Here is a 16,384-nt window from a genome sequence, read left to right as displayed (position 1 = left end):
TGGTTTTTTGGTTGGTTGGGACTTGGGGGGTGGGGTGGGGGGGTGGTTCTGGACACTGCTTTTCAAAGACAATTTTTCAAAAGGTAAGTGTTCTTTTCCTTTTAAAGGGTTGCTATGTCTAACTTTGACATGTGCAAAAAGACGAAGTCAACTAACCAAATCTACTTTCTATCCATATTGCAACCCTAAACATATCGCCTAAACAGAATCTGCTAAGGTAGCATTGGAGTGCCAAGTGGCAGTGAGCTGGTATACACCAGGGAGCTTGAATCAGTTACACTGGTGCATGGAAGGGCAAAAGTTGTTATGGAAGCATAATTACCAACCCCTGGAGTCTCTTCCAGATGAAGATAGCATGAAAAAAGGCCAGAGTTTGGACAGTGCCCTTATTACGGAGCTTTCCACTAATACAGACTTTGAACTGAGGCAAAGCCTCAATGTTTTTAAGAAGCTTATCTTGTGGTCAAAGATAAAGGCTTATTAACAGTTCCTAATCTCTATTTTAAATCTCATGACACAATGGTACCATAATGTTATTAAAATAGTTTCACATGTATTCTTTTCTGTGTATTTACTATATTCACTTAAAGTTATACAAATCCTTATTAAATTATATAGCAATGGCTTATATTAATTTTGTTCTCAATTTAGAATGAGACACAAGGGAAATAGAAAATCATTCCTATAGCCAATATGACTTTAAGCATAGAAACTCAAAGGCTTTTCAGAGTAAATGAAATCTCTCATCTGGTCTAAGACAGTTCCTAAACATGTACGTATAAAGAAATACATTGTTATGAACCATATTATACTTAGAAGACGTTAAATGCATTAATTAGCTATTCAGAATATACATATCAGATGATTTTTTCTCATAAGTTCAGCAAAACAAAATCTAAAAAGAAATAATTTTCATTGAAGATATAACAGCTGTATGTTTAATTATCAAGGAAACATCCCGATTTAGAATTGACCAGTTTACTAAGTGTGGTACCTCTCTTAAGAGGATCTCCCACTGAACTCACAACAGCAAATGAATTTATTCATAAAAAGATAAGTGTTTCAATTGGAAACAAAATATTGTTTTACTATATTTTATCAATTTTAAACCAGATAATTTTAAGAAATAAATGGAGGTCTTATCTACCAATATAGTTATTAATATTTTTAAATTATATAGTACAAAGTGTCAAACATCTTTGAAGACAGATGTGGTATCTGCTTTAAATTCTTTACATGAGATAAATTTGAAATGTATAGTATTTTAAATGGACATACTAAAAGGAGGGAGTGGTGACTAACAAAAAGGGCACTTGCATAAATCATTATAACGTAGCATCATAAAAGATGCCTGTGCTATAAGGGTTAAAAAAATAAATGCATGGAACATTTTCTGAAAAACAGTAATAACAGAAGTAAATGTCATTTTCTGATGGTCAGACAGATACGGTGATTCCAGTTTAATGTTGATGCACAGCGATCCATTTTTTATCACTCTCAAATCAAACCACTAAAAAGGGTTCTATATGTGATTGCCCCTAAAATGATGGAAAATTTACAGCTATTACGAAATGTAATTGCAAATTTGTTAAAGGAGTATTTCTTCTTGCAAAGCTATTACAAACATATTTTCTGTACTGTACTAGCAATCTATTGATTTGCAGATGCAACTTCAGTGTTGGTTTTAACTTTGAGAAAGTTGAGGATAACTGACTGACTGATCCCCTAGCTCTCTGGCAGCAGTTCAGTAGGTGCACTTTAAGAAGATTTCCATAGAGTTCAAAGTACTAAATACAATACGTTTTCAGAAATGGAATTTTAACTATTCCATTTCTCAGCAAGTCAAAATCTAAATCTGTTTTCCAATAACCTATGTTTCAAGCCATGTTTATACTCTTGCTTCTTACCAAGATAAATCACAGAACAGGACATTTTGGAGTCTTGTCCAAAAAAAAAGGTATTATCTCTAGCCCAAAGAAACTAAAGGAGGGAACCATGTCAGAACACTTTGATTTTTAAAACAAAGGGCCCACAATTTGACCCGCATACATTTAGGAAAAAAGTAAAAATAAAAACTTTAAAAAAATATAATAAAAAGGAGTTTGTCTCCCAATGAGAGAAAAATATTTGCCCAGATCTCGAACCAAATATTTTTGTGAGCAAGGAATTACTGGAAACCATCAGCAATAAATACACCAAGATACTGTGCTTTCTTCCCTGAATCATAACATATGCATCATGGAATATACATCTCAGAAAATTCTTGGATGGCTCATTAATTCCCTGATCTGTTTCTGCATGCATTACTGATACTAAGGTGACCTTTTACAAATCAAGCTATACATGCAGCAGAGAGCTGTCCCTTCTTTCTTCTGGAGGAATTTCATTTTTAGGGAAACATTACTAACTGAAGAAATAAGCTTTCAGCTGCTTTCATGTCTTAGACTCAATAAAGGATAAGGATAGGGTATTTATCCCATGAGTGAACACCCTGAAGCAGTTATACATGGTTGCCTTAAAGGAGCTCTAAGAATCTCTGTTTGACAGACTAGCCACTTTCCAAATGAGAAACCAATGACTCTGTATTCTGGGTAAAAGAAAGCCAGGATGGTTTATGACTTGTTCTACATACACTGTGGATCCAGCCAAGCTCTGAATTACACACAGTTGAAGACAGCAAGAGCAACATCTCATGTCTAGTGAGGCCTTCAGCAGCATAATGTAGAAAGACAGATATATGTAAAAGGGAATAAAACAATAAGCCTTTTCTGTGCCTAGGATAGCCAGCTAACTACATGCAGGCTGGTTTTGTTGCTAGCAGAGACTTGCAAAAAACATGCAATGGGTAAAAGGTAATTCTGCCTGTAGGACTAGCACATGTCTTCATAATACCTCTAGTATTCTAAACAAACTAAAATTATATTCTGCTGTCAAAAGCAATGCCTGTTTTTTTTAATTATCAGTGAAGAACTCCAAACAAAAAAATGAAAAAGCCCCTAAACAAACCCAGCCAAAACCCAAAAAATCCCGTGTGGAGGCTTTGCACTATTTGGTGTGTCATTGCTACAATCACACAGGAGCAGACGGAAAGGGCCACATATGCTGAGGGATTGATCTTGATGCTCAAACAGCACAAAAAAGCAAACAGAAAAAAGGAGGTTAATGAAAGTGTTAAATTGTAACAAAAGACTCAAACAACCAGACATAGAACTTTGTCATATTTTCCCCAGCATTTTGTCACGTTGTTTACAGGAACGTGAATAAAATTAGCTACCTCTATCACTCAGGGTCTTAAGAAAGAGACATTTAAAACAAAACAAACAACAACAACCACAAAAAAAACCCACCACCACACAAAAAAAAGCCCAACCCTTTACATTCTTCAGATTTTTTTCTCCACTTGTATACTCAAGCAGTGTTTTGATCTTTCATGTTGAGCTGACAGTCTTTGAGAACTTATACTCTCATTTATAATGCTTTTGGTGAACTCACACCAGTGTACTAAACCAAACTATCCTTTGTTCAGTTCCATGTTTCTGAGCAAATAACAGCCTGTAGGGATTCAGCACATCAGCTGCTTAAAAGATAAACTTACCCAGCTTGATGAAAACTCTTCACCTTCCTGTTGAGAGAAAACGGTTACACATTTCTAATAAATGAAGCAGGGATTGTCATTTTTTTGGCAAACTGATAACTAGCTGTAACAACCACATTGCCACAAGTTGTTTTTCCAAAGTAATTACCATCAGGCTCCCTGTGGTATGCAGTGTTTAACACATTTCTTCTGTGTTAATGAATGCAAAAGCAGGCAACACCACTATTAGTAATTGCTTTTTATTTGTAGTCCTCATTTTCCAGATAGGTCACATTAAACACAGCCATTAAACAATAGCGGTTGAGATAATCCATACAATGTATGCTGCTTTTGTTTGGTTTTTGTATCATTCACCAGTCATTGGTGCAACTTTGAGCCATATGGGGAGACAGGGGCTGATAAATGGAATGCCAACCTGTAGCACAATTGGGCCAGAGAAGTCAAAACCTTAATCAGGTTTCATTCAATTACACTGCAAATCAACAAATCTTGATAGCCAAAACTCCCATTTGAATTAATGTATTAATAATCACCGGCTGATGTCAAAAGAAAGTAATTAAACAATAATGAGTGGATGTATACCATGCTAGGCTTCAGACTCCTTGACCTCAGCAATTTCCCTTCCATTGGACAGTAAGCAGCTTGAAAGTTTGAATCGTGAACCTTGCTCCACTATGGGAGATGTTTGGCTTCTAGGGGTAGCTTGGACTGGGAAACCTATATTCTCAACTGACAAATCACAGTTCAGGAGAATATCTTTCTTGATAAATACACCAGGAAAAAAGAAAAGAAAAATATTAAAAAAAAAAATAAAAATCAGATTTTGAGTCCTGATTTGCTTGGCCAATTGCTTAAGGAACTCCCAGTTGCTGGCTTTCATTAATAAAATAAAAAAAAATATATAGAATGCCTTAGTTGCTATTCACAGTGTACAGTACAATTTTATTAGTTACATAACTCGCCCCCCTTAACTTTACCATCCCTTTATAATCATGTGGCAGATATTTTCTTTCAGTCTTATAAAACATGTATGTAAGGAATGAGAACAATAACTCATAAGCTTTATCTTTCATTCCTGCCTCTTTCTCCAGTGGTGATAGTAGAAATAGCATGGAGAAAAAACACTTCTTAAATTATTTTGTGTGTAGTACTTCCTTCACACGCAATCCTGTAAATTTTGACTGAACCAGCAAAACTCACATTGTATAAGCTCTGCTGGTTTATTGGTTCATTATGTATCCATTCTAAATTGTGAAACAGAATTTTTAAGCTGGGATATCCTTATTGGAAGCAGTATGCCAGAGATCTACAACACAAGGAAGTTGTCAGCCAAATTAAAGGAAAGCAAGATTTTCTAAACTCTTCTATAAAGCTGTGAGTCATGAATTCTGAATTACCTCAGAGTGGTAAATAAATAATAACTACTAAATACAGATAATGTGTTAAACAGCTAAAGCTAGTAAATCACTAGTGACAGAGAGCCTTAAGGTAAATTCCTTTTACATTGGCACAGCCCTTTCTCAGAATGTTGTGGTTTTATGTCTTCATAAACATACAATGAATTGTACAATTTGTTACTCAGTGTTAAAATCATTTATAAAATACACAAATCTCCATCACTTTACTGCATTTACATACTGGCTTAGATTTTGCTGAATAATGGATCTCACTGGCAGAGCTAAAGACTTGGTGCACAGACACTGAAGTGATGAGCACCACAGAAATACGTATAAGAGACTGATCAAACAATAAGAAATCCTCTCCACTATGGAATTTCAAGCTATCAAGCTATCAAGCAAAACCAATCTCGAGTTTCCTGGCCAGAAAAAAAAAAAATAAATTATAACACAGACAACACCACATTTTAGATACATAAATTGTCCAAAACATGGAGAGTAGCTTGATAAAACATGTACAAGATCCTTTTCTTACATGTAATTGTAGATTTTTTTAACAGGAGGAGCTAAACTCAAACTGTCAGAATGGTTGTCTCCCGAAGACAATTCATTGTAAGACTGACTAGCTAAAATCACCATTTAACAGCAATCCGAACATCTAAACAGGCTGTTGGGTCAACTTTCTTTCTTGAACGGATGACAACTACAGCTTTGTGGGATTTGAGATTGCCAGCCTCTTTTATATGTTTGTATAGTACTGACTAAATTTAATAAACCAAACACACCATTTTTAAACCATGTGTCATAGTGGTATTTCCAACAAGTATCTGAAGTATATAAGGAAAAAATCCTGAGCTAAATGTTTTATTGTTCTGCTTCTTGTTCCATGCAAGTTTGTTTTGAATGTGGTTTTTTTTAACTTTCATCTGAAGGCAATTTTGAATTTTTCAAACGCAATAAAAACACCCTTAGAAAAATAAGTAGAAAATCTTTCCCAAGTTATTCTGGAAATACTTTTCAGAACAAATGAAAACCAAACTAAAAACACCCTACAAAATAAGCAGCGTATATCTAGAACTGCTGTAAACAACTGCACATTCTAAAGAATTGGATAAAATGCTGCCCATGCCACATTGGCATTGACTTTTTTTTTCAGTTCTATGAACTTAATACCAAAACTTTGAAAACTGGGGCATCTCTTAAGAAGTCAATCATATATCCTACCTTAAACAGGCTGTCTGCATGTGTTTGGGGGAGAAAAAAAACCTAAACCAAAATGGTTCCAGATGTTGGTTCGAGTGTAATTTTTGTTATCAAACATGGGTTTGTAATAGAAGCTTCTACAAGGACTTGCACATGACCATGACTGATGGATGTATTTGTAGGCTGTTTGGTTAGCTCCATCAGCTCACTCAAACACATTTTGAACAGATTATGTACTGCAGTACTTCGTAGACCATACATTAAACAAGAGACTTTGCTCCGAGGCGCTGCTTCCCACAATCCATGGGGAAAAGGAAGCAGGAAAAAACAAAACTCATAGAGTTCGACAGCTACTGAGGCAACACTTGCCATTTACAATATAAGCCCAAATATTTTTGCAACACAACTATATATTAATTTAATAAAATACACAATATAGCTCTTATACACTCAACAATTTGGCTCATATGCACTGAATCTGCAATAAATCAATAAAAATATGTCATTTGATGTAAACACACTGAATCTTCTTACATCTGCACATTTAAATGATCATGTGATTTTTGTGGATGTCTAAGACATTTTCACTTTCCTGAGCTATTTTAGTGTCCACAAATGAATAAAAAAGTGTTAATAATGTTAATTTCTTTTGTGTATTACCTTTAAAGGTAACTATTTTTTTTTTCAAACTTTATTTTACTTCAGTTTTTTTTTAAACTTACCACTAACTATTTATAGTTTTGTTGGACACTAAAAAGCTAAATAGATATTAAAATCTTTTTTTTTTTCTTTTTTTATCAAGTGTATTAGCTTATGTGTGTGCAGGACAAGATGGACTATATAATTTTACATTTAACCTTAATATGATATGAAGTGTTTTATTAATGATCAGGATATGTTTTGCTAAATAATGATCTGGAATGGGTTTTTTTTGTTTTCTTGTTCTTTTTTTTTTCTTTTTTCCATATTTGTGGCAGATAACTTTGTACATAAATGTTTACCACAAATGAATGTTAATGTTTGGTGTCGCTTGGACTACTACAAGAACTCTTTTTAGGACTTTCAGTAGAAGCCTGTGGTGACTGCTGGAAATCCACCACAGGTCAGAATTATTCAACCCTGTTTTTCTTGGGGTTTGTACGTAAACAGTAAAGTCAGCATCAGCTATTGAGGACAGTCTTAAAGTATCAGACGTATTTCCATTCCATCTTTCTCACACCTTCCTAGCAGATTGTCAAAATGGCACTGTCTTTCCTTCTTTCGTTTTGTTCTTAGTGTACTTGACTCTGTCCTAATGAAAGTTTGGTCAAAATGAAACCAGTGTTATCTGTCAAAAAGAAAGAGCAGTGAAAAGAACATACTTGTGGGCACTTCAGATGTTCACTAAAAGCCTTAAAGCAGCATTGGTCTTCCTTCATTCCTGTAAATCTGTTACAACCAGGGAATTTATTTATTTATTTACTTTTAATCAGCAGAAGAGGAATGTAACTGCCAGCCTGTCCTTAATTTCCCCCTCACTTTCTGACGGCCACAGGGTCACTTCCCCGACAGTCCTGCAAGAGCTTGTCTATTTCTCTCACAACTTCCTCAGCATCCACCGATTCCCTGCCTAGATCCCGGGCTGAACGGTCTAACTGCTCCAGAACAGAGTCCATCTCACTCGAGTCTCGGCTCACTCGGGAATGCACATCTGCAAAGGCCCTAGCCATCTGATCTGATGCAATGAAGGGAGTGTCTTTTGACTGTTTACTAGGCGATAGATACTGACTGTCAGTTGACAAGTACTGGCTGCTTGGTTCAGCCAAGGCTCCTGATTTCACTTCACAACCATCCAGTGGTCCTTTTGTTGAGGTGCAAGGCTCAATGCATGTCTTGGTTGGGCTGCTCGATGCTGAGGGAACCTCCTGAAGCAGAGGACTCAGGGCACGTTTGGCTTTTAAGTAAGGTTTAACATTGGCAATGAGAATAGTGTGCTCTCTCTTGTCTTTCCCAAATGTACAAAAAGTCTTTTTCCCAGTGGGATTCACAGTTTCATATGTCTCAGTCTCAACATTAGCTTCAACTGTGGGTACAAAGAGATTTGTGCGATAATCTGCATTCTCAGCCTGCCTGGCTGCAGGGAACTGTGGCATCCAACACCTGTCAGAATGACCAAGCACTCTGCATTCATCTGTGCAGTTAACACATTCTTCTTGCTCTGTAAAACAAAGGAGAAAGAGAAAAAAACTCTAATTATAAGTGGATTTCTTTAAACTAATGGATAGGCTATGATCAACACGTGATGGACTTACTTGACATCTGGTTTCTTAATTATGGAGAAAAAGAAGCTATAATTAAAGTATTTCAGAAGGATTGCATAAACCTGTTAGTTGACACAATAGATTTATTTAACTCTGTTCTCTACATATGAAAGCATTCACACAGCCCAATGGAAGTATAAAGGGGTCATTAGAGAATTATTCTCAGTGGAATTCAGCTTCATCTGTAAACTAATCTGCTGTAGAAATCTGTTAGGCTTTGTTCTGTAAAACTCATCCTAGAAAAAGAGTGAACAGTACTTAAGGAATTCAAAAGGCATTATCAGGATTAATTCTTCAAATCAAATAACTGAGCAATGACTGTCTTTCTGGAAATGCAAACACTTCATAAAAATTCCAAGCTGGCTTTTCATTTTTGTCACCTCCATTTCTTTTATAATTGTTATGTTGTGTGACAGTCACAAAATAAAAAGGTTTTCTTAAAAAGCCTACTTTTCCTGCTGAGAACAGAGAAGTAGAATTTTCCATCAGTATGCATTAAATATAAGCTTGTCAAAAAGTGCATATTGCAATTTTATTAGATTGGAGTATGGATCATGTAATCAGTTTCCCCTTTTTTTTGTTTTGGTGCAAGTAACTGAAAATGGATTTGCTCAATACATACAATTTGGAAGAATGATAAACCATGACACACTGTTTGAACTGATAATGTTTTCAGATAGGATTCCTATATTCTTACTTCTTTCAAAGAATACAGCTAAATAAGACTTTTAGAACATAAATTTTGATACTTTCTGTTCTACAATTCAAGGAACACTTTCGTTTTAAAAGCCTTAGTTTGTCTGTCATTTTATACAAATAGAATACATTTGAGCCATCATTTACCATTTTATAATTGTAAGCATAACTTTAACCTCATGTCAAGGATAAGGAAAATTCCAGAAATACCCTTTAAATCTGTTTCTTAGAAAAACACAAGTCTGACCCAAGTTGCTTTCTGTTTTCTTCTCAGTACTCTCTAGCTGGTACTCTCTAGTTGATACTGATAGCATAAATCCTTTTATCATCTCCATGTTTCAGTCAGCTATAAGCTAGTCTTTAGTTTTTAAGCATTTTCTTCTGCAAAATGGGTAGATGGTTTCAAATATTAATTTTATTTGAGGAATTTACTATTTATAAATTGCTTAGAATTGCAATTAGACAAAAAACTGTGAGTATCCTTTCAATGTAATGATGAAACAGTAATACGCACAACAGGTCTTCAGAAAAGCAGAGCAAACATGTTGACCCAAAGACAGGGAAAATTTAAGTGATCGTCATCTTTCTAAATTATAATAGATATTCATAGTAATGTTATGCTATCACCACCAGATTCATGGACAGGTGCACTTCAGAAACCTAGCACAGAACAAACAGCAAAGGTGTACAGAAACCTGACAGAATAAACACCAAAGGTGATCTGTGAGAATCCAATAGTGTAAACAGCATTGACTGTTCACATTTGCAAAAAGTCGTGAATAAATGTGGCTTAAATATAAACAAAATTTTGTTATGTCACAACTATCGGTCAAAATGAGGTGGGATAATTTACTCAGAACTGACACTTGTTAATGATGCGGATCTGTGAAAAAGTGTCATTCTGTGTATGGGCTCCCTTCCTTCAAGATTTTAGAATCTAAGACTGATGTAATCCCTAAAAAAATACGAAAAGCAAGAGAGAATGAGGTACAGGGAGAGGAGAACACAGGGTGATTTTTGAGGAAAATAACATAACAGAAAGGTTTAAAATATAAAATTCATAGAAGTGAGTCACCCTCACCTCTGTGCCTGGTAAGATCATGGAACAGATGTTCCTGGAAGATATATCAAAACATATGGAAGACAGGGAGGTGATTAGAGACAGACAACATGGCTTCACCAAAGTATGACTGTGTCTTGACTAATCTAGTGGTCTTCCATGATGGAGAGATTGTGTCAGTGGACAAGGGAAGAGCTATGGACATCAACTACCTAGTCTTTTGTAAGGCCTTTAATACAGTCCCGTCCCCACCACCCCCAATATTCTTGCTGCTGAATTAGAGAGATATGGGTTTGGTGGATGGACAGTTAGATGGATAAAGAATTGGCTGAATGGCAACATGCAAAGAGTTGCAGTCAATGGCTCAGTGTCTACATGGAAACTGGTAACGAGTAGTGTCCCTCAAGGGTGCACACTGGGAGTAACTTTATTTAATACTTGCATCGGTGACATAGACAGAGGGACTGAGTGCAACCTCAGAAGTCTGTAGATAACACCAAGTTTAGTGGTGCAGTTGATTCGCTAGAGGAAAAGGATGTCATCCAGAGGGGCCTTGACAGGCTTGAGAGGTGGGCCCATGAAGTTCAACAAGGCCAAGTGCAAGATCCTGCGCCCGGGTAAGGGAAACAACCACTATCAATACAGAGTTGGGGATGAATCATTGAGCGCAGCCCTGCGGAGAAGGACTTGGGGATACTGGGGAATGAAAAATTGGACATTTGCTTACAGCCGAGAAAGTCAATTGTATCCTGGGCTGCATAAACTGAAAGAGGGTAGACTTAGATTATACATAAGGATGAAACTCATTAATATGAGGGTGGTGAGATGCCGGAACAGGTTTCCCAGAGAAGTTGTGGATGCCCCATCACTGGAAGATTTAAAAGTCAGGTTGGATGGAGCTTTGAGCAACCTGATCTAGTGAGAGATATTCTTGGCAATGGCAGGGGGGTTGGACTGGGTGATATTTCAAGGTCCCTTCCAACTGAAACCATTCTATAATTCTATGACCTCTAAGGAAAAGTAAGGTGCATGCTGGTTTTAGTGTACAATAAAAATTAGAATTATCATAATGTAAAGCATGAGTGAAAGACAACCCTAATCCTGGGAATGTAACACAGAGACAGAACTAAGAGTTTAAGGAAGACATTTAAGTTTGCAGTGTTTGATTTTACTTAACTTGAATGGGATGGCATTGGTATGCATAACCATAGAGACAATATATGCAGTGACAAATGCTTGATAAAAAGGGAGCCATACAAATAAAGGACATTGCTATACAGCTCATTCCACCCATTAGTTCGCCTCTACTAAAGTTCTCTATATCTAGTTTTCCAGAGCTTCTACAGCATCAAACAGCTGCTGCTTAAAAAAGCCAAGTGAAAATGCTATTCTTTCTCTCAAAAAAGGGAAACATAAACCTCCACAAAACCAGATCAATGTATTTTAAAAAGCACAAGGGGAAAAGCATTGGAGAGGAAGGTTCCAAGCTTTAGTATGGGATGGGCAATAGTTAATACTAGCCAGGTTTCATTTCATTTTATCAGAGAAATCCAACAGAAAAATAAAAAACCAAAATGCTCCAAGCTCAACCATTTCAATGTTATTTCTAGAACTTTAGATTTTGTAAATGCTTGCTATTCATTAATTTTGTTATTTTGCTCTTCATCCTAATCCTACAGAGTAGATTTGTGTAAGCTCAGCCTCTAGCTTTAAAAGTGAACTTGTATAGTAAGGGGAAAGAATAGATGTTTTCTTTAGGTTTTTCTCTATATCTAAAAATATTTTTTCTTATATGGAAATCATGACAACATTGAGTAAAAGTTTTCTGGCACTTTTAATGGTTTTCATACGGAATTAATCAGCTTTCCAAACAATTGTTTGTAAATTTACCTATCCTTTGTATTATTTTTTGTAAATATTTTTTGGTCTTTTTTTAACAAAAGGTAAAAGTAAAAACATGATGTGTGCTAGCTACCACAAAATGTCCAGAACTGCACAGACAATGGACCAACACTTGTCTCTGCTGCTCTCTCTCTTTTCAATTCTCTGTTGAGCAGTTCAATTCTCTGAGCAGGACTCCTCTTTGCTCGTTTCTTTTTCACGGGGGTGGGGTGTGTGGGTGGTGCGGGGGGTGAGGAGTGGGGGGAAGTAGCACTTCCTGTAAAACTTTGAAACCAACTTTAATGTGTCAACACCTCGTAGTGTATTGGGAGACTATTAGTAAACACAACTGGGAAGATTTCATTAGGTTACAGCCTGTTATTAGACCACAAAACCACCATCTGTAGAAAGAAAACTTCCTGCTTTTCTGGTAGTAGTTCTGTGTTATATTGTCTTAAAATGCATTAAATAAATGTTCATATATTTATTTACAATTCTCTGCTATCTACTTTGACAACATATATATACATATGAAATATACAACTGGGAAACTGTATTTCAGCACTGTCTCTTGTTCTAAAACTTGACCAAACAGTATTTGTTTAAAAAAAAAAATTCCTGAGATGAGATTTAAATAAACAAACTTCAGATGAAAGGTAAAGATTAAAGAAGTTCTCAGCCACTGGAAATAAGTTAACTACATTTTGTTTTCAGTGCTTTGCCAAAAACTATGCTTTGAGATTTTCAAGACTGATTAGGTTAATTTTGTTATAACCAATTTATGTCCCAAGATTTTAAATTCTTAGCTCTTATACATGTACCCATACACTGGGTATGAGGATGACTCTTACACAGTATTTGCATTATTCATTACTGCCAATAAAGATAGAAAGTTTGCTGGCAATCTCTAAGTAAAAGATATATATCATATAGCATATATATGTTATATATGTATTGCACTCCATATCTTCCTTCCCCTTCTCATTTCCTGCATTTGCTAAAGCAGTTTTTATACTTGCATTCATACTCACAGTATTGACTAATTTTCCATTTCTGCTCCCTGGGCATCCTAGCAGTGACTGAATTAAATATGAAGTCAGAAAAGAAGAAACAAATACTGAATGACCTTGAAGTTAAAACCACCTGCATTGCATGGGCTTTGGTGTTCTAGTCTTGAAAATCTGTGTCTTTTCACTTAACTCTTTTATGTCACATCATAGGAAATGGATTTTCAGTATTGATTATCATACATTATAGGCTGCTTGTCTCACCATTAGCCTGTAACTTTGACTGCTATGGCTAACAGTGAAAAAAACTGAAGAGGCATTTTTGTACTAGCAGCAGAAACTATAAACATGAAGTGAACTACTACCACCAAGGGCCAAATTAGTATAGATGAGAAAACAGAATCAATTTAAAGGTAAATATATAAATATATATATGTAAAAGAGGTCATACACCATACTGTACAGCAAGATATGCTGGTAGAGTGATATGCACCACCTGTCTTTATCTCTGCACTTGTCTCCCTCCTGTTGAAAATAAACCCTTAACAGTCCAAGTGTTTGCAATAAACAGAAGCAGCCTAGGGGTTTTCCTAACTCTCTGGAGCTTTAAGGGTAAACAGTCAGAAGTGCTTTAGCACTTGGGGGAGAACATATGCTAAAATAGAACTGCTAAATTATCAGCTATAGAAAGTAAAAGGAAACAAGCTATCTGGAAACAAGTCACCTGGATAGGCAAAGTGTAGTGGATAGAAATTTCAGATGGCGTAGGATGAAAGTTATGTTGACAACATAAAAAAATGCAATGCAAGGTATGTATTTTGGTTCAACACAAGACATACCTTGTATATTTTATTCTATATTACCAGAGAAGCTGTGTCTAACATACGCTTTCTGTAGCAAACTTAAAGTAAAAGGTATTTTTTTGTGCTATCTTTAATTTCCTATACTTTCCTCACAAATATTATGCACAGAATTAATTATGGGTACTGATTTAACCCTAAATATATGGCACTATGAAGTTAATTAACTCATGCTTTAGATAGCTGGCTCCTTCCAATGGCTAAAACTGAGATATATTGGTTTGGCTCACTAATTATATGAAATTTGCATAATGATAACGAAGAAGAAACTCAAGAATTCTTTTTTTTTTTTTGAACACTGACTCAATGTAGCCAAAATGAGTTAATAAATACAGTATTTTTTCTAATTTAACTGGACTGTAATTATTTAAATTACACATACGCACAAAGCAGAAATGCAAATAAAAACTAAACAATCCATGTACATAAAACATCAGCAAACATTTTCAATAAATATTTCATGTACTGTGTTTATAACAGTATAAGTATATAAGATGAAGAACACTATACTCTATCAAAATACTCTATATAATATAATAGTAAATGCCCAAGCTTGTGTAGAGAGGGGAAATCAGAATTTAAAAGTATAAAAAACACATAAAAGCATATATGCATATGTACAGACGTACATTTAAAACTTGATTTCCCCTATATACAAACCCAGACACATACCTCGAACTAGACAACCATATTCCTCCCAAAACCTGTAATGATGTTATCAAATTGTATTTGAAGATAAATGAGGCACAGTTCAAATCATAATAATTTATAAAATTTGACCTGGTAAATGGTCAATCAAATGCATTCTTTTCTAAGAACGTTTTACTCACAAAATAAATTAAAAAAATGTAGCTCTGTATTACACTATGTTCATTTATGAAGGCTAAATAAGAATATGGCTAGGTAAGTGCAGAAATAACACTGAGTGTTTTAAAGTGTCAGAAATTTTGGTGTGGTTTTTGGTTTGTTTTTTTTTTTACTGTCCTAGGAAACGCTAGCTTATCTTTCAGATATCTTATTTACCTTTTTTTTCCCGTTTCAACAGGTGATGCCTAGATTTTACTATCACATAGACACCCCTCCTTCTAATTGACTTTTCTTTTTATTTCTTCTTTTCTATAAATACGGAAGCTAAAAAAAAAATCATTGATTGTCAGGGCTGGCTCATTGGCTGCCTCAGTTGACCGAAGTGGCTATCAACTAACAGCTCCAAATGAAAAATACATTGGACGACCCATTTCAAAGTGAATGTCTTCTCCTTTCTGTTTCAGTTTTGTGCTGTTTATATGGTCTACCTTCACTCTTGAAATACTCTTGTTCTTCATTGCGTTACAGAGTGAACAGCAATGCACGTTTGCTGACCCTTGTTTCACATTGCAAAGAAAAAGGTCTGCCTTTGAATGCATGCATGGAGTTCACACTGACTTCCCTAGGAGATAGATTCATTTCACCGTTGATGTGAATTTGTGTTCATTATTGAAAGTATTTTCATTTAGAATTCACTCAATAATGAAACAAGGTATAAAATCCTCTGTAGCTTATATTTCTTTGGTCTAACCACAAACATACTATGTAAAAAACCCCACCAGTACTTGCTTTTGAAAAAACAAGGTAAAATAAAGTATGGTTTATCTATTTTAATACCTTGAATAGATACAAAAGTTCTGTATTTTCTGTACATACGTGTAAACAGTTGGACAATAAATGACATCTAATGTCTAACAGAGAATATAAATAACATTGCCTTTCAGAACTTCAGTAATTTCTGTATTATGGCCAGAACAACCCCCCACCCCCACTGCCCTGAATTTATATGAAATAGTGTCTTTTTTTTTTTTTTTTTTTATTTGAGATAGGCAATTGCCTTTACTAAGGAACTGAAGGGACTGTAAGTAGGTCTTTATTGCAGGAGAAAAATAATGGGCTGCTCTGACATGTCCTAAATACTGGGACTATACGACACTTCGGATGAGAACAATCAGTTAAAGTACTACTTCTGTGGTTGGCTTCCTGCTTAATTACAATTGATTTTGACATAAATGAGCAGAGGTAAACAAATACTTCTATACACATGCTTGCTGTTATTAAACAGAGCTGTCTCCAATCAGTACTTATATTGGCTTGTCTGTTTAAAGGGTCCTTTCAGTTAGGCAAAGCAATTATATAGCTCAGATGAGCAAAATGACTGGCAGTAAAGTGAGAATGGACTGCCACTTTTAAACCTCTTGGATCACGTGGTCTTTTCCTGATATTATAAATATGAGCTTCTGAGGTCTGTAACACTTACGCAGTTTCCCTGTTGTTGTTTGTTGGGGTTTTGTTTGGGTTTTTTGTTGTTTTTTCCTTGTTTTCTGGACACAAGATAAAGTGAATATATTTTTATAT

At 35.4% G+C, this 16,384-nt stretch overlaps 1 protein-coding gene across 2 annotated transcripts in view; it reads right to left on the bottom strand.

Moving 5' to 3' along the window:
• Positions 1-3,818: 3,818 nt before the first annotated feature.
• PCDH17 (protocadherin 17) overlaps positions 3,819-16,384 on the bottom strand; it is a 92,857-nt gene continuing 80,291 nt past the window's right edge. For both annotated transcript variants that reach the window (XM_027815908.2, XM_055703158.1), the window contains one exon: positions 3,819-8,392. In XM_027815908.2, the coding sequence (XP_027671709.2) occupies positions 7,710-8,392 (683 nt within the window). In that variant the 3' untranslated portion in view covers positions 3,819-7,709. The remainder of the gene's footprint in view (positions 8,393-16,384) is intronic.

The sequence above is a fragment of the Falco cherrug genome, chromosome 2 (assembly GCF_023634085.1).
Source record: "Falco cherrug isolate bFalChe1 chromosome 2, bFalChe1.pri, whole genome shotgun sequence".
NCBI classification, from domain to species: domain Eukaryota; kingdom Metazoa; phylum Chordata; class Aves; order Falconiformes; family Falconidae; genus Falco; species Falco cherrug.
The sequence above is the reverse complement of the archived record's forward strand: the minus strand, read 5'-3'. Positions and strand labels throughout refer to the sequence as shown.